Raw genomic sequence first — 23,937 nt, forward strand, 5'->3', positions numbered from 1 at the left:
GACCGTAAGTTTGACTTAATTTGTCTAACTGAGACATGGCAACAGCCCAATGACTTTTCCCAACTCAATTACTCAACTCCTCCGGGGTTTGTTTACATCTGTCAACCCCGCTGTTCCGGCCGAGGAGGAGGTCTCGCGATAATTTACCGCGAGACCTTGAAAGTCTCGCCGCTGTCTGTCCCTGCCTTCAGCTCCTTTGAATCCACAGTATGTCAACTGTCTGGACCTATTCCCACAACCATTGCAACCGTTTACCGCCCCCCGAAACCAAATGTCGAGTTCTTAAATGACTTCGCTGCTTTTCTCACACACCTTTCCACTCTCTCACCAAACACAATATTGCTGGGAGATTTTAACATACACATGGACAATATAAACCATCCTCTCACCAGAGACTTTACATCCTGTCTTGAGAGCTCTGGATTTCAGCAGCACACCCACTTCTCCACACACTCCAATGGACACATTTTGGATTTAATCTGCTGCTCTGGTGTCACCCCTTCTGACTGTGCTGCAGCTGAACTCCCCATCACTGACCACTTCCTCCTCTCATTCAACATCGATCTCACTCTGTCCACCACTAAGTCCCCACGTCTCATCTTCTTCTGCAATATTAAGGACATAAATTTGGATTCTTTCTCCTCTAGTGTCGACAACTTCATGGACTTTGCAGATGTAACCACCCCTGAACAGCTGGTTTCACATTACAATACAGGACTCCATGATATTCTCGACTCTCTCGCTCCACTAAAAACCAGATCTGTTTCTTTCACCCTTTCTGCTCCCTGGTTTATGCCTGACCTTCGGCTCATGAAAGCCAAAGGAAGGCAGCTCGAGCGGCTTCACCGTAAAACTGGTCTGTCTGTCCACAGAGAAATGTACAAAGATCACCTTATGCATTACCGGGACTGTATTGCCAAATCCAAATCAAACTACTAGTCCAGCATAATCTGTTCAAACGCAGGCAACACCAAGTCACTGTTTTCATTGTTCAACAATATCACCCGTTCCCCAGTCTCTATACCACCCCATCTCTACTCAACTGCCTTCTGTAACTCTATACTGTCTTTTTTCTACACCAAAATCCTGCAAATCCATCACGACCTTGGTTCTACCTCCCTCAGCGTCACTTCCGATCTCCACTTGCCCACCCACCCCTTCTCCTCCTTTGAGCTCCCCACCCTCTCGGAGATGTTTGACCTCATACACAGGTCCAAGCCCACCTCCCGACAGTCCTGGTTAAATCCTGCCTCCCCTCTTTGGTCCCCCTCATTTCTGCCATCATCCACTCCTCTCTCACCACTGGAACTGTTCCTTCATCATTCAAAATTGCTGCAATAACCCCAATCCTGAAAAAACCTGGTGCAGATCCTACCAACTTCAATAATTTCCGTCCTATCTCAAACCTGCCCTTCATTTCCAAGATCTTCGAAAAAATAGTCACTACACAACTCCAGCACCATTTATCACTTAACAACTTGTATGAACAATTCCAGTCTGGCTTCCGCCCCCTCCATAGCACCGAAACTGCACTTGTAAAAATAACCAATGACCTCCTCATGGCAGCTGATTCTGGTTTACTCACTATCCTCATCCTCCTTGACCTGAGTGCGGCCTTCGACACCATCAGCCACCCCATCCTCCTCAATAGACTTCGCGCCATCGGCATCACCCACACTCCTCTAAACTGGTTCAGTTCCTACCTCACAGGCCGCACTCAGTTCATTCAACTTAAATCTTTCACATCCCAGCCTTCCCCTGTCACTTCAGGTGTGCCCCAGGGCTCTGTCCTGGGGCCCCTCCTTTTCATCATCTATCTTCTCCCCCTCGGCAACATCTTCCGTAAGTACAACATCAGCTTTCACTGCTACGCGGATGACACCCAGCTCTACCTCTCCAGTAAGTCCACCTCCACCCTCCCACCTTCGTCCCTTGCTGACTGCCTAACAGATATCAAATCCTGGTTCTCTTCCAACTTCCTCAAATTAAACAGTGACAAAACCGAGGTCCTCCTCATTGGTTCTAAATCAACATTATCCAAAACCGACAGTTTCCCTATACTCATTGACAACTCCACTGTTTCCCCCTCCCCACAGGTCAAGAGTCTGGGTGTCATCCTCGACAGTACCCTATCTTTTCATTCTCATATCAACAACATTACCCGGTCCGCTTATTTCCACCTGCGCAACATCAACCGCCTCCGCCCCTCCCTCACCCCCCACACCACTTCTATTCTCGTGCATAGCCTCGTCACTTCCCGCCTTGACTATTGTAACTCTCTCCTCTCCGGTGTCATTCACAAATTCCTCCACAAACTCCAGTTAGTCCAGAATTCAGCTGCCCGCATCATCTCAAGGACCCCATCCATCAACCACATCCCCCCCGTCCTACAACAGCTCCACTGGCTTCCAATAAAACACAGAATCCACTTCAAAATCCTTCTCCTAACATTCAAGTCAATCCACAACCATGCCCCTCCCTACCTGTCGGACCTCCTCCACGTCGCCACGCCCTCACGCACCCTCAGATCCTCCTCCTCCATCCACCTGACTGTTCCACCTGCCCGTCTTGCCACCATGGGGAGCAGAGCATTCAGCCGCTCTGCTCCCCGTCTCTGGAACAGCCTACCACCGGATCTCAGGAACACCACCTCACTCCCTCACTTCAAATCCAAACTGAAAACCCACCTGTTCAGAACTGCCTTCTCCCTCTGACCCCACTTGCACTGTGTCATTGTCGTGGTTTTTTAACTTAATCTGAGTATTTGTTTACCCCCTAGCTTTTATTACTATGTTATACTGTTTTTAACCATTGTACGGCAACCTTGACTGTTTAGAAAGGCGCCTTCAAATAAAATGTATTATTATTATTATTATTTTCGTCTCGACTACGAATCGAGAAGGAGGGGGAAGTGATTTATGCCGTAAAGCAGTCAAAGCCGTAAAAAATGTGTAGTTTTTTAGTGTGGCAGGGTTCCTACCATGCTCCTCAAAGTTACATAGTGCCAGTGAAGGTGATACAGACCCCTCAGACCATGACAGAGGTTCATTAAACCTGTTGGAAGTTGATGTTCCATCACAATGACTCTGGAAATACGATATTAAGGTGGAAAAGTTACATAGTGCTGCTTTAAAGCAAAGAGTGATGCACTTCAGGCTACTGAGAAGTTTTTAGCCGACGTAGCGCCTTATGGCAATGTAAAATGCATACGGTCAGACAACAGAACCGAGTTCACTAACCGAGAGTTCCAGACACTACTGAGGAAGAACAGAATCAGACATGAGACGTCCTGTCCTTACTCCCCGCACCAGAACGGGATAGCTGAGAGGGAAGGACGTACTCTTTTCGAGATGGCCAGATGTAAGCTTATAGACAGTAACTTACCTAAGAGTCTGTGGCACTATTCCGTTCAGGAAGCAGCATACTCAAGGAATCAGTGCTTTAATAAGCACACAGGCACCGCCCCATACACAGCACTGAGAGGGAAAGAGTGTAATCTAGCCAGGATGCACAAGTTTGGATCAGTGTGTTACGCCTACCAACAGGACAGAGGTAAACTAGAATCTAGGTTTGATAGAGGACTCTTTGTAGGGCATGACAAGGGCAGTCCTGCTTTTCTAGTTTATTATCCCGGTAAAGGGAATGTGCAGAAGCACAGACTGGTAAAGTTTGTCACCCAGACAACACGTGAGAACGAGACACAGACGCAGGAGCTAGGAATGGACCCTAGAACAGATGGTGAGGAGAGATATACACCACAGTCTAGTGTGAGCACAGACGAGCAGGCTGATGGTCCACAGTCAACTGAGGATGGTGGCGAGAAGCACCCCAGGGTGACGTCACATGCCTCAAGCAGTGGGAGATATCCCACCCGAGAGCGTAAACCGCCGGGGTATCTGAGAGGTTATATTACTCAGGAGGACGGTAAGGAGGATGACAGTAGTCTCACCAGCATAGACTATTGCTATAGAGCGGTGTGTTGTGTACCGACAACCTTTAAAGAGGTCATGACATCACCAGCGTCAGGAAAGTGGCAGAGAGCGATGGACGAGGAAATTAAGTCCTTAGAGGACAACCGGACCTTTACTTTGACTAAGTTGCCAGAGGGCAGAAAGACAGTGGGAGGAAGATGGGTATACTCCATCAAAGAGGACAGTGACGGACACGAGCAATACAAGGCTTGGTTTGTAGCCAAAGGATACAGTCAGAGGGCGGGGATAGATTACGGTGAAACATTCTCGCCTACAGAAAATCTGACCAGTGTTCGTGTAGTGATGCAGAAGGCAGCCCAAGACAACTTGATCTTACATCAAATGGACGTTGAAACAGCGTATCTGCACGCGCCCATAGACAGAGATATTTACATGGAACAGCCTGAGGGTTATGAGAAAGAGGGAGAGAAGCTAGTATGTAAGCTAGAGAAGTCCATTTACGTCTGAAACAGTCAGGGCATAATTGGAATGAGATGCTTCACACATGCCTGATAGAAGACAACTTCACACAGAACCCTGCAGACCACTGTGTGTACACTAAAGAGTCTAAAGAGGCAGAGAAGGTAATCTGAATTTACATCTGAATTTTTTTTTGCGTATGCAAAAATTCCACGCACGGATTCACGTTGAAATCCACGCACTCTTTGTACACGAGGCCCCTGCAGCACGTTTTGAAGCAAAGTACTTTCAGCTTGAGATTCTCGGGGAAGGAGGCTTCGGATCAATTTATTCTGGGAGAAGAAGAGCTGATCATTTCCCAGTAGGTATCACACCTCTCTTCTCAAGCCTCATGAGTACCGACTCTATCTGACACACTGCTGACTCTGACCTGCAGGTGGCCATCAAACACATCCCTAAAGGGAGGGTGGAGACTCCAACAGTGGTGAGCAGTCTGATCCTCAGTTTTGTTCTCCCATTACGTTGTTGGCGATGAGGAAGTCACACATACAAAACTGCATCTACTTCATCATCAGTGTTATTATTGTCAGTACTTTTATTTTGAAAATTATAACCTGTTCTGATCTGGGAAATAAAGCAGTGGTCGGACCTGTCACAATGTGGATTGAGTATCCTTAACACCCCCGTTTCCTCATGTTTCCTAATCCACTTCCCCCACCTTCCTCTTCATCCACTTCCACATCTGTTTTCTCATCCACTACTCCCTCACTTCCTCACCCACTTCCTCCTCATCCACTACCCCCCACTTCCTCATCCACCCCCCACTTCCTTCTCATCCACTCCCCCCCCAACTTCCTCATCCACTACCCCCCAATTCCTCATCCACTTCCACACCCATTTCCACTTCCGTTTTGTCATCTACTTCTGTTTCCTCATCCACTACCCCCGTTTCCTCATCTACTTCCTCATCCACTTCCACACCCATTTCCACTTCTGTTTCCTCATCTACCTCCGTTTCCTCATCCACTTCCCCTCGCTTCCTCATCTGTTTCCTCATGTTTCCTCGTCTACTTCTTCATCTGTTTCCTCATGTTTCCTCATCTACTTCCTCATCTGTTTCCTCGTCTACTTTCTCATCCACTTCCACACCCATTTCCAGTTCCGTTTCCTCATTTACTTCCGTTTGCTCATCCACTTCCCCCCGTTTCCTCATCCACTTCCTCATCTACTACCTCATCCACTTCCTCATCTGTTTCCTCATGTGGATTTTACATATTTTAAAACTTAAATTTCTAATAGTTGCTACATGACTCCTTTTTCCAAGATATCAGCTCACAGATTAGAGAAAACAGGAAACCAGAGCAGATGGAGGCTCAGAACATGTTTAATCAATCCTCAATAACCAATCAGGACCAGACATTGATCCGCCCGTCCCTCCCCGCGGACACCAGCGTTCCTCCTCCCCAGAACGCCACGCCCTGCGCCCCGCCGCCGTGGGCGTGTCCCGCCAGCTCCTCCACCCTCCACGGCGTCACCTCCACCAGCCGCAGCGAGCCGTCACCGCCGGCCGCCGCCAGCCACGCCCCCGAGCCGCTGAATGCCACGTGGTTGACCGCCGGCCCGACGTCCAGCGTGCTCACCGGGGACTCCGGCTTCCTTGTGTCCCAGAGATGGACGACCCCGCCGGCGTCGCAGGACGCCACCACGTGGGTGACAAGGCTCCCGGCGACAGCGTTGCACGGGGAGCCGTGGCCGCGCATGACCACGGTGCACGCGGCCATCCTCGCGTCCCATTGGACAACGGTCCGGTCCGACGAGCAGGTGAGGAGGAGGTTGGACGCGGGCAGGAAGCAGACGCCGTTGACGGAGGCGGCGTGGCAGCGGAGCGTGAGCCGGCAGCGGTGGCTGCACAGGTCCCACACCTTGGCGGTGCGGTCGGCGGAACACGAGGCGAGGAAGTCCCCGCAGGAGTGGAAGGAGCAGCCCCAGGCGGGCTGGCGGTGGCCGCGGAGGGTGAGCACGGAGCGGCCGCCGCCGCGGCGGAGCAGATCCCACAGCTGCAACGTCGTGTCTCCGCTGGTTGTGGCCAATTTGGAGCCGTCGGGATGGAAGCTGCAGGCCGTCAGCCAATCGGAGTGGCCCTCGCCGGTGAGCAGCAGCTGGCCCACCTGAAATCAGATATACAATTCCTGAGGTGTATAAATATATATATATATATATATATATATATATATATATATATATATATATATATATATATATATATATATATATATATGTATATACACATACTACTACTACTACTACTACTACTGTCATTTAGCAGACGCTTTTATCCAAAGCGAGTTACATCATGGAGCAATTAGGGTTAAGGCCTTGCCCAAACTCCACCCCACCGACATGTGCGCTAGGAGTTATTGTGCTGACATATTTAGGGATATTAACAGCTAGTCCTATTAAGGCCACGTTTACACATAGATTTACACACGTATTTACAAAAACAGATATTTCCCCCTCTAAGTTTTGAAAAATACCATCATTTACACGAAGAAGCATAAAGTCATGCTAGCCAATCGGAATCCTGGAAAAAAAACATCAACAAATGACACGAGTAACTTCCAGTTACTTCCAAGATGAACCAGAGTCTTTGGTTTGGAGTGACAGAGAAGTGGAGTTACTTTTAAGTGCGACTTTAGAATATAAAACAGGTAAAAGAAAATATTGACGGTGGCCAAAAAAATTGTAAACAGGTCGTACACATGACGCTGGTGAAGTTCCTGTCGCATAATGTGACGTTCTGAAGCCTAAATGTCCATTTCCCTCTGTTTACAATCAAACGTGAAGACGGAGTTTTTGCAAATCTCCACTTCGGCCGGAATTTTCAGAAATGATTGTTTTTGGTGACTTTGGGCCAATCCCAATGTTCACCCTACTCACTATCACTAGCCCTCACTCACTACCACTAGCCCTCAAAATGAAGCCACAAGGGGTAGGGCTTTGTAATTTTCCTTAGGGATTGGGACACCACTTGCGGTGGGACTGCGTGGTTTACGTTCGGGTACGTAAGCGGTCCTGGGCATTTCACAGATTTTTGTGAGATCAGGTTGAAAACGTTGCAGCTTCACATAGAAGGTGGGCAAAAACACGCAAACACATAAGGAAACTTTATTTCTACTATTATCAATCTACAATATCTAGGCCATTCAAGCCGTGTCATGTGGAGAAAACTCTCGTAACAAGCAGGTTTACAGGTGACAGGCGCGGTGGGAGCATGAGGCTCCTTTTAAGAAATGAGACTCTAGCGCCACCCTTCGCCACGACGGCCCTCGGGGGTACTGCAGCCAACAGTGAAGCCGGCACGGGAGAATGGGGAGAACGTGCATGCAGCGTCATGTGACGTCACATCCACAGGACAGCGCGGGAAATTCCGGTCACAATTGCAGCACATTTTGCAGCACACAGCCTGTTCAAGGCAACGGAGAGATACACTAGAGGGCTCATTTGTTTTGGTTTGGAACACTTCATCTGACATTATTACTAGAAAACTTAAAACGTATACGAATTTTTTTCACAAAATCCTGCCTCAATCCTGCCTCATGCTCCTTTAAGCCTGAATTATGGTTCCGCGTTAAATTGACGCAGAGCCTACGGCGTAGGGTACGCGGCGACGCGCACCCTACGCCATAGGCTCTGTGTTGGTGTAACACGGAACTATAAATCAGCCTTTATTCTGGCGAGATCTGAAAAAACTTCGCAACAACGAGCAAGCGAGTGGTTATGTACATTCACTGAGTGAATATTATGAAAGTAAAATATATATTTCTCGCTAGAAATGTAATCAAAACGCATTTTTATGCAGAAACTAACTCAAAATATTGATTTATTCAATAAAAGAAATGTCCGCAATGTTTTTTTGTTTGATTCAGTATGCGAATGATGACATAAAGCATTCTGGGAAATTTTCTCTGGCCCTCGGTTGGCCAGTCAGCATCTGAAATCCCTCGCTCTGAAGGGCTAGATTCATCTATGACTACATTTACATGCAGTCAAAATTCGGGTTATTGCTAATATTCCGGTTACTGAAACATTCAGAATATTCTGTTTACATGGTAATTAATCATTTGGGATATCTGGATCAAACCAGCGACGCGCGGAGAACGTGATGACGCAATTCCCGTCATTTCCGCTTCTTCTTCCTGTATCCAAATTCAAAACAAATGCTGCTTCGTGCAACTAATATATCTCAGGGCTCCAGACTAACTTTTTTCACTAGGAGCACAGTAGCCCCTAAGTGAAAATTTTTAGGGGCACAATCAGAAATTTTAGGAGCGCACATCGTTTATCGACACGCTAACCAAATTTTTACATTTCTACTACATTTCAGTGTATTAGTAATACGTATTTCATAATAGATTAATGAATTACCACAATGTGCTGTTTCAAATGCAGTGTTACATTTTATTGTGCACTTTTAAAGATGCCGCAACATAAAGTAAACTGACAGCACCATTGCTGTCATTATATATAAAAAAACCATACATTCACATGATAAAAAAGTGCTTGGTAACAAAGTGCTTAGTAACCAGCCATGAGCCAATAAGCCATGAATTTAACTGTTAAACACAGTACTTAACAAATGTACAAATATATATAATATATATATATATATATAATATATAACATTTCCCTACTTGTGTCTTTACTAAAACCCTGAACCTAAACCAGTTGACCAAATTCACTGCCTTCACTCAAATAACTAAGGATCTTACCAAGAAATATTCTTATTTCTAACCTAAAAATGCCATTACACCTGATAACACACATCACTTAAAAGGTTAGGTGTTTTTCCCACGTGTTAAAATTTAACTTTCATCAAATTTTAAGTTCTAGTTACGTTTTAAGTTAGAGTTTTGGCAGTGTTCAAAATAAAATTATGAGACCTGCTGTATTGGAGAACATTTTCTTTTTTTTTTTTCTTTACCGGGTGAAGGCTGATTTATGGTTCCGCGTTACAACAACGCAGAGCATACGCCGTAGGCTACGGCGTGGCTCTGCGTCGATTTAAGGCGGAACCATAGTTCAGGCGGGGAACATATCAGAAAAAACAACCAGAAGAATATAGAGTGGATTAAAAATAAAAGTTAAGCACTGAGCTACATGTGTCTCCCGTCTGGGCCATTGCAGACTCATTGCCTGAGCAAGATGTTACTAAAACCAAACATACCCGCCGTCTCTTTCTTATGTGCGCGTCGCGGCGGTGCTGTGTCGCATTAAATGGGGTCCGGGCGTAATACCTGCTTTGAGCTGGTGAAGTTAAACGAAAAAAAAAAAAAAAATAAATAGATCCCCCGACTCATTCCCTTTCACACTCATTGGCCTGCAATATGCGGGTTCATTGACGCACTCCCTCCACGTTTAACGTGTAAAAAAAAAAAAAAAAAAAAAAAATTTACTGGTCGCACGTGTGCGAGTGGACATGAAATTCAGTCGCACATACTCAAATTTTGGTCGCAAAATGCGAGCATTTGGTCGCAGTCTGGAGCCCTGATTATATATATATATATATATATATATATATATATATATATATATATATATATATATATATATATATATATATATATGTATGTATGTATATAGATTAATGATTAGATTAATTTCATTAGTTGCATGAAAAAACAACATTATTAGTCGGTTGTCTCATTGATGTTGTTGCTCTTCATTTGAAACGACCTACGTCATCCTCCGTGACGTCACAGACCCCCGCATCGTCCCGCAGCCCCCGCAGCGACCACAGCCTCCAGCTGCGGTCGTCGCTGCCCGAGGCCAGCAGCGGCTCCCCCGGGTGGGCGGCCACGCAGCTCGCGGGGAGGTCGTGGGCCCGGATGGAGCCCCGGAGCCGGAGGGAGCCCTTCCTCCAGGGCTGGCCGGGACTCGGGGCCGCTGGGCGGACGGGGAACTCCGAGTCTCGCGGCGGCCTCTGCTCCGGTGGTTCCTCGGGAGTCTCCTCCTCCTCCTCCGGTCCCGGGTCCTGACTGGGGTCCTGACTCGGGTCCCGGTCCCTCCCAAGGCGGAGCAGGACCCTGTGCCTCAGCGCTGCCCGGTGCTGGACGCCCAGGCGGCTCAGCGCGGGTCCGAGCGAGTCCCGGTGGCCCCTCAGCCGCCTCAGATCCCCGGCGAGCGAGCGCTTCTCCTCGGCCACGCGCCGCGACTGCTCCCGGTGGAAGTCCCGCTCCCGCCGCGTCCTCGCCAGTCCCTCCGCGGCGGCCTGGACCTCCCGCTGGAGGAGCTCCGTGTCCCCGCGGACCCGCTCCAGCTCGGCCCGCCCGTGGGAGCGGGCGTCCCGGGTGAACCACTCCGTCTGGAACCCGGCCAGGGTCCGGCTCAGGCCGGCCCCGTGGACAAAGTTCTGCAGGAAATCCTCCACCGCCTCCGGGACGCCGTCCTTCAGGGTCTCGTCGTCGTTTGTGTCTCTCTTGTGCTCCATGTCGGACGCGGTTCAGTCGCTCCTAGCGACGGCTTCGTTTAAGCGTTGCCATGGTGACGGTTTCGCGCGTTGTCTCGCGTCGTGTGAATCAGGGAAAACACTTTTTTTGGGACAAAAATTCACAAATAAGGAAATATACAGGACTGTCTCAGAAAATTAGAAAATTGTGATAAAGTTCTTTATTTTCTGTAATGCAATTAAAAAAAAATGTCATACATTCTGGATTCATTACAAATCAACTGAAATATTGCAAGCATTTTATTATTTTAATATTGCTGATTATGGCTTACAGTTTAAGATTAAGATTCCCCGAATATTCTAATTTTTTGAGATAGGATATTTGAGTTTTCTTAAACTATAAGCCATGATCAGCAATATTAAAATAATAAAAGGCTTGCAATATTTCAGTTGATTTGTAATGAATCCAGAATCTATGATATTTTTGTTTTTGTAATTGCATTACAGAAAATCACAATATTCGAATTTTCTGAGATAGTCCTGTATATATTTATACATATTTTTATTATATATATTTTATACATTTATATTTTTATTATGTATATTTTTATACATTTATGTATTCAAAATAAAAGCAGAATTGTGTTGTCCGGGTGTCCGTGAAGGCCTCACGGGCGGAGAGTTGACTGCATTTATGGCCCTTTTCCACTAGTATCTCCTCAGCTCTACCCGCCACGCCCCCGTCTTGCGCTTTTCCACTACGGGCCAAGGCGGGCCGAGCCGTGCCAAGCAAATACTTTTTCTGTAACCATTCTGGCGAGGTTCTAACCGGGCTGAGCCGGCACTATATCTGACGTCACCCCCCTCCACGCCGCTGATTGGTCGGCGAATCAGGAAGCGGGAGTCAGCGCGAGAACGACTTGCGGCTCGCTGCGATTTTATTATACAGCGCAAACGTCTGTTTCATGATCCAACTCTGAGGTGCAGATGTTCATAAACATGGTGGCTGACGAGAGAATTGAAAAAGGGATGTAGACGGGCGATAAGGAACGATCAGATCTACCAGGAGCTCTGTTTTACTCTCAGCCGCTCGCGGCTCCAGCTGATTTTCTCATCAGCGCCGACACGAACAAAGGGGTTGCGCAATCGAGTACGTCACAGCAGCTTCACCCCAACATGCCCACTTCTCACCTGGCTGTGGAAAAACAAACGAGGACAAAACGGGTAGAGGCGTGACAAGCCGAGTCGGGCTGAATAAGTACTAGTGGAAAAGCGCCATTAGTCATGCCTGGTACCGCACATGACCTTGAGTACTCGGTTGAAAAAGACGCATGTTTCTGTTTCCCCTGTCGAAAATATAGCAGTGTTGGTAATGAAAGGGATGTTGTTTTTACTGTGTTTTTACCGTTTACACGTTTACACTAGTGAACCCTTGCTACGAGGACTGTGATTTTTGCACTTGCACTTTTGTCCTCCCGCAACGAAGTTCCTAACGGAAAAATAAAGTACTTTTGAGTTTTTTTTTTTTTTTTTTTTTTAGTTTTTTGAGTTTGAGTTAACCAGAAAGTGGCACTTGAAAGTGGAAGGGGACTGCAGAAACATGCATCCAGCCAGTCATATTCAGGCTGCAGCGACCTGGTCAGAACACAAGTCCAGAGAGGCGACCTGGAGCGACAGTTGATAATATGCTGGTCGGTAAAACAGCACTTGAAAAGAACCGGTAGTATGTTAAAAGCATTGGAGATGTTATTAAGTTTCTCGGTGTTAATGAGCTGGGGCTCCGTGGAACAAAAGAAAACTTACTTGACCCCAGCAATGCTGATGATCATGATGACATTGCTTCTGGTCTTTTTTTGAAATTATTTGAGTACACCTTAGCGAAGGATGAGAAGCTAGCTGCTATTGCTAAGAGCATGAATAAAAATGCTACATACACATCTAAAGGTATTCAAAATAAAATAATTGCAACATTTGCCAGCAGGTTCTTGCAGAGATACAGAAAAAATATTCAAAAGCTGACTGCAGGATTCTGTATAAAAAGTGATGGGACAAGGGGCAGGACAAATGTATAAAAATCTGTCTATGTTTAAACAAGATTTGTAAGTAAATCTATACCAGAGGAGCACCTAATTGGATTACTTAACTTGCACCAACTTGATGCTGAGTACACCTGCACTGAGATATTAAAACACATTTCTGAGGCTGGCTACAGTGCTGACAATATAGTTAACCAGTGTTATGATGGTGCTTCGGTGATGAGTGGAGTACAAGGTGGTGTCCAAGCACTACTTCAAAAGAATCTGGACAGATATGTGCCATATATTCACTGTTACAACCACCAGTTACATTTAGTGGTTGTGCATGCTATGCAGGGTGAGCCACGTGCCAAAAGGTTTTTTGATCTCTGCAATTCCCTGTATAACTTCTTCCGTCAACACTATGTGTCAGGAAGGTATGATGCTCCTTGTCTCAGACAACTAATTAAAATTGGCTGGACAAGCCATTATGATGTGACAAGGTGCATTGTTGAGAATGAGGAACGTCTTTGTACTATCCTGTCAGAGATTTCAGAGGATGATGAGGCCTCAGTTGATTTGCTTTTAATTCAAATTAAGAGGCTACATTTCTTTGAGATAGGCACATTTCTAATGCGGGTGCTTAGTGTCTTAATACCAGCAAATGGAATTATACAGTCATGCTGTGGATATGTGTTCTGCAGGTTTGGTTGTTACTCAAACATTGGAGTCCTTGAAAGACATCCGCAAAGAGGATTGCTCAACTGAGCTTCACAGTTATCTGCAGAGGATCAGGGTGTGTCACATCAACCTAAAAGAAGGAGAATATTGAGCAAACACCTTGGTGAAAGTGTTGTGTTGTGAATTGTGGGTCATGCAGATACTGATAACCCCACCATCACCTCCTCTCAGTCTCTCAAAAGATCCTTGCTCAGCATCCTCGACAGGGCCATTTCAGAAATGCAAAACAGATTCTCAAAGAAGAATTTAGACCTAATGACAGCCATATCAAGCCTTGTACCCTCTTCTGAGAGATATATAGACTCTACCTTGTTGGAACCTTTGCATGCACTTACTGGAACTGGAACAGACTATGCAACTCTGAAAAGCAAACTCATTGTTGCAAAGCCAATGTTGTCCAAGTTATGTTGTCCAAATGAAACAGACCTGGCCACTGTGTCTAAACACATGAAGACATACGAGAAAGCATTTCCTGTGTTGCACAAGTTGTATGCCCTTGTAGTTGGTGTGTCTTCAGCTTCATGTGAGAGTTCCTTCTCCACACTTGCACGTGTCCTAACCCCCTACCGTCGCACCATGTTGCACGAAAGAAAAAAGAACTTGGTCATCTTGGCACATGAGAAATCTATAACAAATACATTAGACATGGATGAATTTGTTACCATTTTTGCCAGGACAAACAGAAGACTAATTTTATAGAGATAGACAGAGAGATTAAAAAATAAAAAAGATAAAATATACAAAAGAAATGCAGCCTCAACAGAGCACACGCCAGATATGATGATTGATAGATAGATAAATAGATAACTTCACCTGTTACGATTGATTGATAGATAAAGAAAAAAAAAAGCAAACAAAAAAAGCAGAAAACATCAAATAAATGCAGCCTCAACCGGGCACAAGCCAGTGTTCTATTTGTGCCGGTCCCAAGCCCGGGTAAATGCAGAGGGTAGTGTCAGGAAGGGCAATTGGTTTGGCATACTGTTGGTCAAAGAATGAGAAGATAGATGAACTGATATGATGATAGCATAGTTTTCTATGCATTTCGGGGGCTTGACCCCCCAAAATCTTTTCGCAGCAGCGTCGTCCATCCTACATTTCAGTCTGCCCACCTTAGTGGGCCTCGCTAAATCCGGCCCTGTCCTCAAGGTGAAGCTGGCTGGCTTTGGTCATGCCTGTGTGGCCTCCAGTCTGCGGGGGGAGGACATCCCCCTGAACTACGCCTACGTGGCCCCGGAGGTCCTGCTGGACCAGCCCTCCCTGGGTCCAGGAGTGGATGTCTGGTCCCTGGGCTGCGTCCTGGCCTTCTTGTTCCTCAGTGAGGAGCTGTTCCCGTTTGACTGTGAATATGAGGCCCTGCGGATGATCGTGCTGCTGAACCACGGCTGGATCAGCCACGGGGTCCTGAACGGCTCAAGAAGAATCACTCGCTTCTTCTGCCTGGATCAGGGGGTGTACTGCAACATCTGCAGCCATCGGGCCGGTACACGCTGGAGACGGGGAACCACGTCATGGACCACTGCGGCTTCTCCAAAGACTGCTTCTCCCTGGAAGATCTGGTGAGGAGAAAGATCAATCCCAGGAACTGCTATCTCCAGAAGGACTGCTGGAAGTTCGCCTGGCTGCTCAAGCAGATGCTGCGGATGGATCCAGGAAGACGGATCCGACCAGACGCAGCGCTCAGAGAGGATTTCATCACCATGAGACACCTTCCCCTGCAGCTCAAGGACCCGTACGTGACGGGAACGCTGGAGAGGATGAAAGTGTGCCACGCTGCGCAGACAAACAGCAGCTGAGGATGACTGACTGTATGTTAGATCTGCTTCAAGTGTGCCTTTACAAACATGTCATTCATCCAAATGGGAGCAAAATAAGAGAATTATTGTTCAATGACTGGTTGTTTTCAGTTCCTGATGACTTATATTTTCACTTGTGTCGGGATGTAAAGCCCCAAACCAAACCAGTCAGCCGCAGCAGCGTTGTTGATGGACAGCTGGAGGGAGGAGCCACACGCACCACAACAGTGCTGGTGCTGATGAGAGGAGGAATCACTCTTTCCTCACTCCTTTGTGGAGCATTCAACAATAGATCACACTTTTCCAGCAAGTGAGGAGATGTTGCTTTTGCGCCCAGTTGAGCAGCAGAGTTCTGGATGAGCTGCAGTTGTCTAACTAACTTTTTAAGGTGGATGTAAAGATGCTGTTACAATAATCAAGCTACTAAAGATGAATTCCTGAACTAGTTTTTCCAGGTCCTGCTGAGACATCAGATATTTTAACCTTGATATAATCTTAAGGTGATAGTAGGCTGACTTTGTTATTGCCTTAATGTGTTTTTCCAAATGTAGGTCTGAATCCATCACTGCATCCAGATTTCTGTCCTCGTTGGTGGTTTTTAGGTGTATAGATTGAAACTCTGTGGTGACCTGTGATCGTTTCTCTTTGGCTCCAAAGACATTTACCTCAGTTTTATTTTAGTTTCGCTGAAGAAAGTTGTGGCACATCTAGTCATTAATCTCCTCGATGCATTTACCAAGAGCCTGTACAGGAGGCTCTGTCTCCTGGTGGCATCTGCTTAGGGTTAGGGTTAAGCTCCTGGGGCCTCATTTATCAACCGTTCGTAGAAAAAGTTCTAAATTCTGTTGTAGGAATGAAATTTAGAATTTAGCGTGTAAGTACAAAAAAATCCGGATTTATCAAACGTGCGGACACCGGTCGTACGCACATCAGTGATGATAAATCCCACCTGTTCTTAACTGCCGTGCTCGTGCATGGTTAGCGTCATTTGCAAACAGAAATGCCTCCAACTGACCATATAGGGCAGCAACAACAGGAGGTTTTTTTTTCTTTTCAAACTTTATTGAACAAAATTCTGTAGGGTTTACAATAAAAGGCAAAGGAAACGAAAAACAATCAATTATCTACAGATATTCAACATTTGGGGGGGTAAAAAATAAGAAACAAAGACATCGTTTCATATAAGCTTTTGGCAATATCGTTTTTTTCACACATCAGTTTAAGAGACGATAAGTACAGTTTACGTACTCATGTGACCCAGCTCATTTCTCTCAGATATGAATGAAGCAGATTTCTCCTAAGACTGATTTCTTTCTGATTATCTCTTAAAATTGATCAGATTTGTTTGGAACTGTGAAGGGAAACAACTGTTGGAAATGATCCTTCGTATTGATCAGTGACCATCATTAGCATCATTAGCTGAAAACGACTGTATAAAGTGCTGAAACATCATTCAAGAACATACTCATGATATTAGATATATTCATCACATATTTAAGGGTTCCTAGGGACATTTTAGGGTAACCCCAGCCCCCTAAAGCAGGTCTAATGGTGACCATGTTTCCATTTCCCCGTGTTGTTTTTTGAGGTGGAGCCTCGTGGATTGATACTACAACATCATGTGGGTAAAACCTTAATACCTGGTTGTGTGGAAGACTAACCGGTTCCACTGAGATTTGAACTCAGATTACTGGAGTCAAAGTCCAGAGTGCTAACCATTACACCATGGAACCCTGTTCAGCTTTTATTGTGGTTTTATTGTGGTCCTGAAACCAGAACATGAGTAAAAAACAATATGCGCTTGAGCATCTGACAGAGTGCTGTCCATGGTGCTAGGAGCGTCTGGGTGTTTATGGTACCAGGGCCCTGGTCCTCCAGGCCCAAGGGCTGGCTCTTTCACTCCAGTGGCCGGTCGGTGGGGGGCTTAAAAGCGGGTCCCCGGGTTCGGACGGTGAGCCGGGTCTTTGGGTGGCTCCAGGTGAGCCGGGTTGTTGAGGTTGTTGAGTTGTTGTTGGGGTTTGGTGGTGGAAGCTCCTGAGGTGTGGTGGTGATGCTGCTGGGGTCTGGTGGTGCAGCTAGTGGGGTCTGGTGGTGGAAGCTCCTGGGGTCTGGTGGTGGAAGTTCCTGAGGTGTGGTGGTGATGCTGCTGGGGTCTGGTGGTGGAGCTAGTGGTGTCTGGTGGTGGAAGCTCCTGGGGTCTGGTGGTGGAGCTAGTGGTGTCTGGTGGTGGAAGCTCCTGGGGTCTGGTGGTGGAAGCTCCTGAGGTGTGGTGGTGATGCTGCTGGGGTATGGTGGTGGAGCTAGTGGGGTCTGGTGGTGATGCTGCTGGGGTCTGGTGGTAGAGCTAGTGGGGTCTGGTGGTGATGCTGCTGGGGTCTGGTGGAAGCTCCTGGGGTCGGGTGGTGGAAGCTCCTGGGGTCTGGTGGTGGAAGCTCCTGGGGTCGGGTGGTGGAAGCTCCTGGGGTCTGGTGGTGATGCTGCTGGGGTCTGGTGGTGGAGCCAGTGGGGTCTGGTGTTGGAAGCTCCTGGGGTCTGGTGGTGGAGCTAGTGGGGTCTGGTGTTAATGCTGCTGGGGTTTGGTGGTGGAGCTAGTGACTGACATGTTTTGAAAAAGGCGGGCATGACGAAAAAATCCTGTAAAAAATCTCTGTAATATGTTTCTTTTTTTCCTGTAAAGTTGGACATTTTAAAGATTAGGTAAACTGGGAATGACTGGCTTTTGGTCAGTTGTGGAACTGCAACGAAATTCATTTCTGCATAAGACCCAATGCGAGAAAGAGATGGTCGACCTTCCTGTGCCGAGCACCAAGAAGAGGATTAGAGGGGTTTTCCAAGTCCAAATAATATTATTGCAGTAATACATGTTTCCGCCCAGTTTCGAACAGGGGACCTTTCGCGTGTTAGGCGAACGTGATAACCACTACACTACGGAAACTTGCATGCTTTTAAAAAGGCGGGCGTAACGAAAAAAAAATCCTATCTTCAAATCATTCATGTTAGAAATAAATGTGTGATTTCATATAAGTTGTCCTGGTGCGGTAAAATTAAAAATCATCCATGGGTATTACCATGCTGGGTAGAAAATACAAAATGTACCACAAGGGAAGCCAACTGATTACTTTTGAAAGACAGTACTGGATATGGTTAATAACTGCAAATTAGGCAGTCGTCTTGCACATTCAAACATTACTCGTTGTTGGCAGGATTCGAACCTGCACGGGGAATCCCCAATGGATTTCTAGTCCATCGCCTTAACCACTCGGCCACAACAACCTGTCAGCTGTGTGTATGTGTGTGTGTGTGTGTGTGTGTGTGTGTGTGTGTGTGTGTGAATCTTCAGAAATAGACAATTTAGAGTCTTTATTTTAAAATGGTTGGTTTTACTTTATTTTAAAATGGTTGGTTTTACTTTATTAGGTTGAGACATATTTTCATCCTCATTTTGATTAAATGCATTTTCATCAACAGTCAGTGCAGTATGTTCATAGATCATACATCCACTTTCTTGTTTCCAAAAAGCTCTGGATAGATTTCAGTTAATCTCTCACATCTCATGTATGAGAGGATCTCTTAAGTAGCAGAGGATGGTTTCGATCCATCGACCTCTGGGTTATGGGCCCAGCACGCTTCCGCTGCGCCACTCTGCTGTTTAACCAGGATGTGACTCCGCCACACAGTGGCGGGGAGGGGGGTAGGGGGCTTAAAAGCGGGTCCCCTGGTTCGGACGGTGAGCCGGGTCTTTGGGTGGCTCCAGGTGAGCCGGGTTGTTGAGGTTGTTGAGTTGTTGTTGGGGTCTGGTGATGGAAGCTCCTGAGGTGTGGTGGTGATGCTGCTGGGGTCAGGTGGTGGAAGCTCCTGGGGTCTGGTGATGGAAGCTCCTGGGGTGTGGTGGTGGAAGCTCCTTGGGTCTGGTGATGGAAATTCCTGGGGTGTGGTGGTGGAAGCTCCTGGGTTCTGGTGGTGATGCTGCTGGGGTCTTGTGTGGGAAGCTCCTGGGGTCTGGTGGTGGAAGCTCCTGGGGTCTGGTGGTGATGCTGCTGGGGTCTGGTGGTGGAGCTAGTGGGGTCTGGTGGTGGAGCTAGTAGGGTCTGTGTTGTGTGGGTGTATCAGTCATTTACCACACCGTATTCAGGAACAGAACGGGACTTTATTCAACATCAATTCAACTTCATCATCCTCCTTCTTCCTCCCCGATGGAATGTCTAATTCTCATCCATTGCACAGTGTAACAGCGCCCTCTGTCGGTCATAAAGTATAACCGCCAGGCAATTGCAGTGCAGGCATATAATTCTGATAATTATTTATCACATGAACACAACAGTCTGGTGGTGGAAGCTCCTGGCGTCTGGTGGCAATGCTGCTGGGGCCACTTTCTTGTTTGCAAAAAGCTCTGGATAGATTTCAGTTAATCTCTCACAGGAATCTCATGTATGAGAGGATGTCTTAAGTAGCAGAGGATGGTTTCGATCCATCGACCTCTGGGTTATGGGTCCAGCACGCTTCCGCTGCGCCACTCTGCTGTATAACCAGGATGTGACTCCGCTACACAGTGGGGGGGAGGGGGGTAGGGGGCTTAAAAGCGGGTCCCCTGGTTCGGACGGTGAGCCGGGTCTCTGGGTGGCTCCAGGTGAGCCGGGTTGTTGAGGTTGTTGAGTTGTTGTTGGGGTCTGGTGGTGGAAGCTCCTGAGGTGTGGTGGTGATGCTGCTGGGGTCAGGTGGTGGAGCTAGTGGGGTCTGGCGGTGGAAGCTCCTGGGTTCTGGTGGTGATGCTGCTGGGGTCTGGTGCTGATGCTGCTGGGTTCTTGTGTGGGAAGCTCCTGGGGTCTGGTGGTGGAAGCTCCTGGGGTCTGGTGGTGATGCTGCTGGGGTCTGGTGCCAGTGTTGTGCATGAACGCGTTGAAATGAACGCGTTCATTGAACACGTTCATTTCTGTGAGAACGTTGAACTGAACGCATCACATTTTCAAATAAAGAACTCGAACGTGAACTTGTTCATTCTGTATATCATGAACTGGAATTTAAACTGGCAAGATTATGTGAGTTGCAGCTTCACTGTTTAGGTCCAATTATTACGAATAATCCTGTGTGTGCGCTGTATTACAGCGCATGATGTGCGCACACACCAGCGCACACACCAGCAATACAGCGGGCACCAGCTCGCATGACAACGGCGGTCCGAGCCCGGCGCAGTCTTTACAATGAAAAGCTAAGAGACAGACGTTGCGGACGCAGCATCAGCGAGCCCGTCAGATGATGCGTCCACTTATGATTATCTGCGGGAATTTTACAAATTGTCTCCCACAGAGTCCGACGGTAAAAACCTCAGCTTTCTATGCCAATTATGTCCACCTGCGCTGAAAAAACAAGTGCGCACGTCGACCTCATCCAGTTCAAATTTGAGACGTCATGTGGAGTTAAAGCATCCATCTAGTGTTAGAAAGTATCTCCAAGTCCTTGAACATCAAAAAAAGTCTTCAGGAAAGGCCAAGAAGAGCCCTTGCCCACAGCCCCAAATTAGCCAACTCACACTGCCTGCAGCCTTCATAGAAAAATAAGAGCACATGTATTTTATGTTTGTTTTGGGGAAGTGTTCACATTCCCATTACAGATGAACACCTACTCTAGTTCTACAGGGGTTGTTTTAGTTGCTAAAGAGTAAAAACAACATTCTGGTGAGTCAAACTTTTTTTATGTTGTTGGAATGTCTTAAATTCATTCTTTTTCTAGAGGAACAATATTGTTGCAACAGTTGAATAAAGCAAAACAAAAATGATCCTTTGTCCACATCCTTTGTGCTATAAGCAATAACTTAATCAATTTTGTGTGATAGAATGTAAGGTCTTGTATAATTGATTGCAAGACATGACACTATAATTGTGGCTTTTGCAGAGTATGAACATGCATACGCTAAATAGCATGATATTCCACTAGGACAATACATGATTGTATACAATGAACAGTTTAGGATAGGGTGGCGTTTCATTTGTTCTTCTCAGCTAAAAATATTGAAATGAACTGAACTTGAACTAGTTCAAAATGAAAATGGTGAACTTTGAACTTGAACTGTTCATTTTTAAACTATGTGAACTGAACTTTGAACTAGTTCACGAGAGGTATGAACTTGCACAACACTGTCTGGTGCTGATGCTGCTGTCGTCTGGTGGTGGAGCTAGTGGTGTTTGGTGGTGGAAGCTCCTGAGGTCTGGTGGTGAAGCTCCTGGGGTCTGGTGGTGATGCTGCTGGGGTCTGGTGGTGATGCTGCTGTCGTCTGGTGGTGGAGCTAGTGGCGTCTGGTGGTGGAAGCTCCTGAGGTCTGGTGGTGGAAGCTCCTGGGGTCTAGTGGTGGAAGCTCCTGGGGTCTGGTGGTGATGCTGCTGGGCTGCTGACATGTTTTGAAAAAGGCGGGCATGACGAGAAAAATCCTGTAAAAAATCTCTCTAATATGTTTCTTTTTTTCCTGTAAAGTTGGACATGCGTGCGTGCGTGCGTGCGTGCGTGCGTGCGTGCGTGCGTGTGTGCGTCCGTGCGTGCGTGTGTGCGTCCGTGCGTGCGTGCGTGCGTGCGTGCGTCCGTGCGTGCGTGCGTGCGTGCGTGCGTGCGTGTGTGTGTGTGTGAATCTTCAGAACAAGACAATTTTAGCCAGGCCCATTAGTGAAACAATCGTTCACTTTGTGAGACAAGCGCCAAATTTTGCACAAAGTATGTTCTAGGTCTACTTCTTCAAAAAAGCCCGTTAGCCATGCAAAAAAAACAATATGGCTGCCGTTTTCCAAAATGGCTGCCACAAAAGCCGTTTTTATATGTTTTTTATACCTGGAATGTAATTGGAAAATCCCATTTCGAGTATTCTGACATGAGACTATAATCTTGGGACCCCCCACCCCCTCCCCCATTAGCCATGCAAATAAAACAACAATATGGCTGCCATTTTCCAAAATGGCTGCAGGCAAAAGACAGTTTATATGGTGTTTGACCTGGATTGTGATTATATAATTAGATTTTGATTGTTTTGGCATCAAATTATAGTCCCCCCCCCCCCATTTCTGTATCACATTTTTTCTAATCATCACAATTGCAGGCCAGCATGCAGCTCCCAAAGCTCCGGCCTGCAAACATTCACAAAAGAGAAAAAAGGAGGGCCAGCATAAGAAACTACAGGAACGATGGACAAAAATGATAGCTATGAGATACTTATAATAAATAAAAATGGAAATGGAGAAGAGAGGAAGGGAAGAGGAGAGGAGAAGAAGGGTGAGAGGCATCGCCCAGTGGATCATGTCGGTGCCCCCTGCAGCATAGGCCTATAGCAGCATATCTACCACGAAGCTATATTTGAGACTAACTATTATAGTTTTGTTCTATAGCTGCAACTATGACTACTGACTCTAACACACTAGAGTTTACACTACCTAGAGATATACCAACACCAGCTAGAGGTTTACTAAACACTAACTATAGGCTTTACTAAACAGAAAGGCTTTAAGTTTAGTTTTAAAGGTGAAGGTGGTGTCAGCCTCCTTAACCCAGATTGGAAGTTGGTTCCATAGTAATGGTGCCTGATAGCAGAATGCCCGTCCTCCAAATCTACATTTGGATACTCTAGGAACTACGAGTAAACCTGCACTCCGAGAACGGAGAGCTCTGCCAGGAACATAAGGCACTATCAGGTCTTGCAAATAATGCAGAGCTAAGCCGTTTTGGGCTTTATACGCAAGTAATACAATTTTAAATTTTAAATTTCAGCTTGGCGTGTTCTTTTCACATGTGAAGCAGAAAGAAAGGACCCTGCTGTTCCAGAAGAAGCCACGCCCACCTCTACAAGAGCTCCTATCCACCCACTGTCCTGGAGCAGGGTACCAAGAGATCTCAAGGCAGCCATCTCTATGTGGAGACCCCCAAACATAACAAGTTGATCTTTGCCATACAGTTCAGGGGTCCGTTTCACAAAGCAGGTTCAACAAACTCTGAGTCTAATCCTGAACTCTTAGTTGATCTACTCTGAGATCGGAAACTCAGATTTTTCGGTTCCAGAACAGCGGATTTGAGCTAATTTACTCCACTCTAAGTAGTTTCACCTGGAGTTCAGCGCGTGCGCCACAACTACCAAAAGCCAGCATCAGTAGAGCGCTGATACAAGGATTCACCATGGCAACCGGCGACAACAAAAGAGCGACATACTTTTTCTTTTTTTTTTTTTTAACTTTATTTAACATTTCAATTTACAAAATCTCTTTGAGGAAACATTACCGTTAGTTTGCATCTGAAGATCCACGGATCCACATACTTCACGCCGTGTCCTTTTTCACCCGAATGGAATTAGAGATTTTAATGCGCGCATACGGCGAATTTGAACATTTTGAACAGTTTTTCGAAAAAAGAGTAATATAAAATTAATTTACTGTAACAGATCTCTACATCATTCACCTGCAATCCTGTGGAACTCCTTTTATGGCTTGGACAGGTTTATGTAGGCTTGCCACCCATCCCTTGAAATACGGAATTGTTCCGTAATTGGGAATTAAAAGTTGCGTTTCGTATTCAACCAATAC

The 23,937-nt window shown here is 46.4% G+C and overlaps 1 protein-coding gene and 4 non-coding genes across 5 annotated transcripts; all 5 read right to left on the reverse strand.

The window, feature by feature from the left end:
• Positions 1-5,697: 5,697 nt before the first annotated feature.
• LOC133457673 (sperm-associated antigen 16 protein) lies at positions 5,698-10,889 on the reverse strand. Its single transcript, XM_061736977.1, has 2 exons — positions 10,129-10,889; positions 5,698-6,559 (listed from the first exon to the last, which is right to left on the reverse strand). Exons 1-2 carry the CDS (start codon positions 10,876-10,878, stop codon positions 5,798-5,800), a joined length of 1,512 nt encoding a protein of 503 aa, XP_061592961.1. The 5' UTR covers positions 10,879-10,889; the 3' UTR covers positions 5,698-5,797.
• Positions 10,890-17,049: 6,160 nt separating this feature from the next.
• On the reverse strand, positions 17,050-17,121 carry trnaq-uug (transfer RNA glutamine (anticodon UUG)). The gene has a single exon. It is a non-coding gene; the product is annotated as a tRNA-Gln (tRNA).
• Positions 17,122-18,250: 1,129 nt separating this feature from the next.
• Positions 18,251-18,323, reverse strand: trnav-aac (transfer RNA valine (anticodon AAC)). Its single transcript has one exon. It is a non-coding gene; the product is annotated as a tRNA-Val (tRNA).
• A 256-nt stretch (positions 18,324-18,579) lies between these two features.
• On the reverse strand, positions 18,580-18,661 carry trnas-aga (transfer RNA serine (anticodon AGA)). The gene has a single exon. It is a non-coding gene; the product is annotated as a tRNA-Ser (tRNA).
• Positions 18,662-18,963: 302 nt separating this feature from the next.
• Positions 18,964-19,035, reverse strand: trnam-cau (transfer RNA methionine (anticodon CAU)). The gene has a single exon. It is a non-coding gene; the product is annotated as a tRNA-Met (tRNA).
• Positions 19,036-23,937: the final 4,902 nt, after the last annotated feature.

The sequence above is a fragment of the Cololabis saira genome, chromosome 13 (genome assembly GCF_033807715.1).
Source record: "Cololabis saira isolate AMF1-May2022 chromosome 13, fColSai1.1, whole genome shotgun sequence".
NCBI classification, from domain to species: domain Eukaryota; kingdom Metazoa; phylum Chordata; class Actinopteri; order Beloniformes; family Belonidae; genus Cololabis; species Cololabis saira.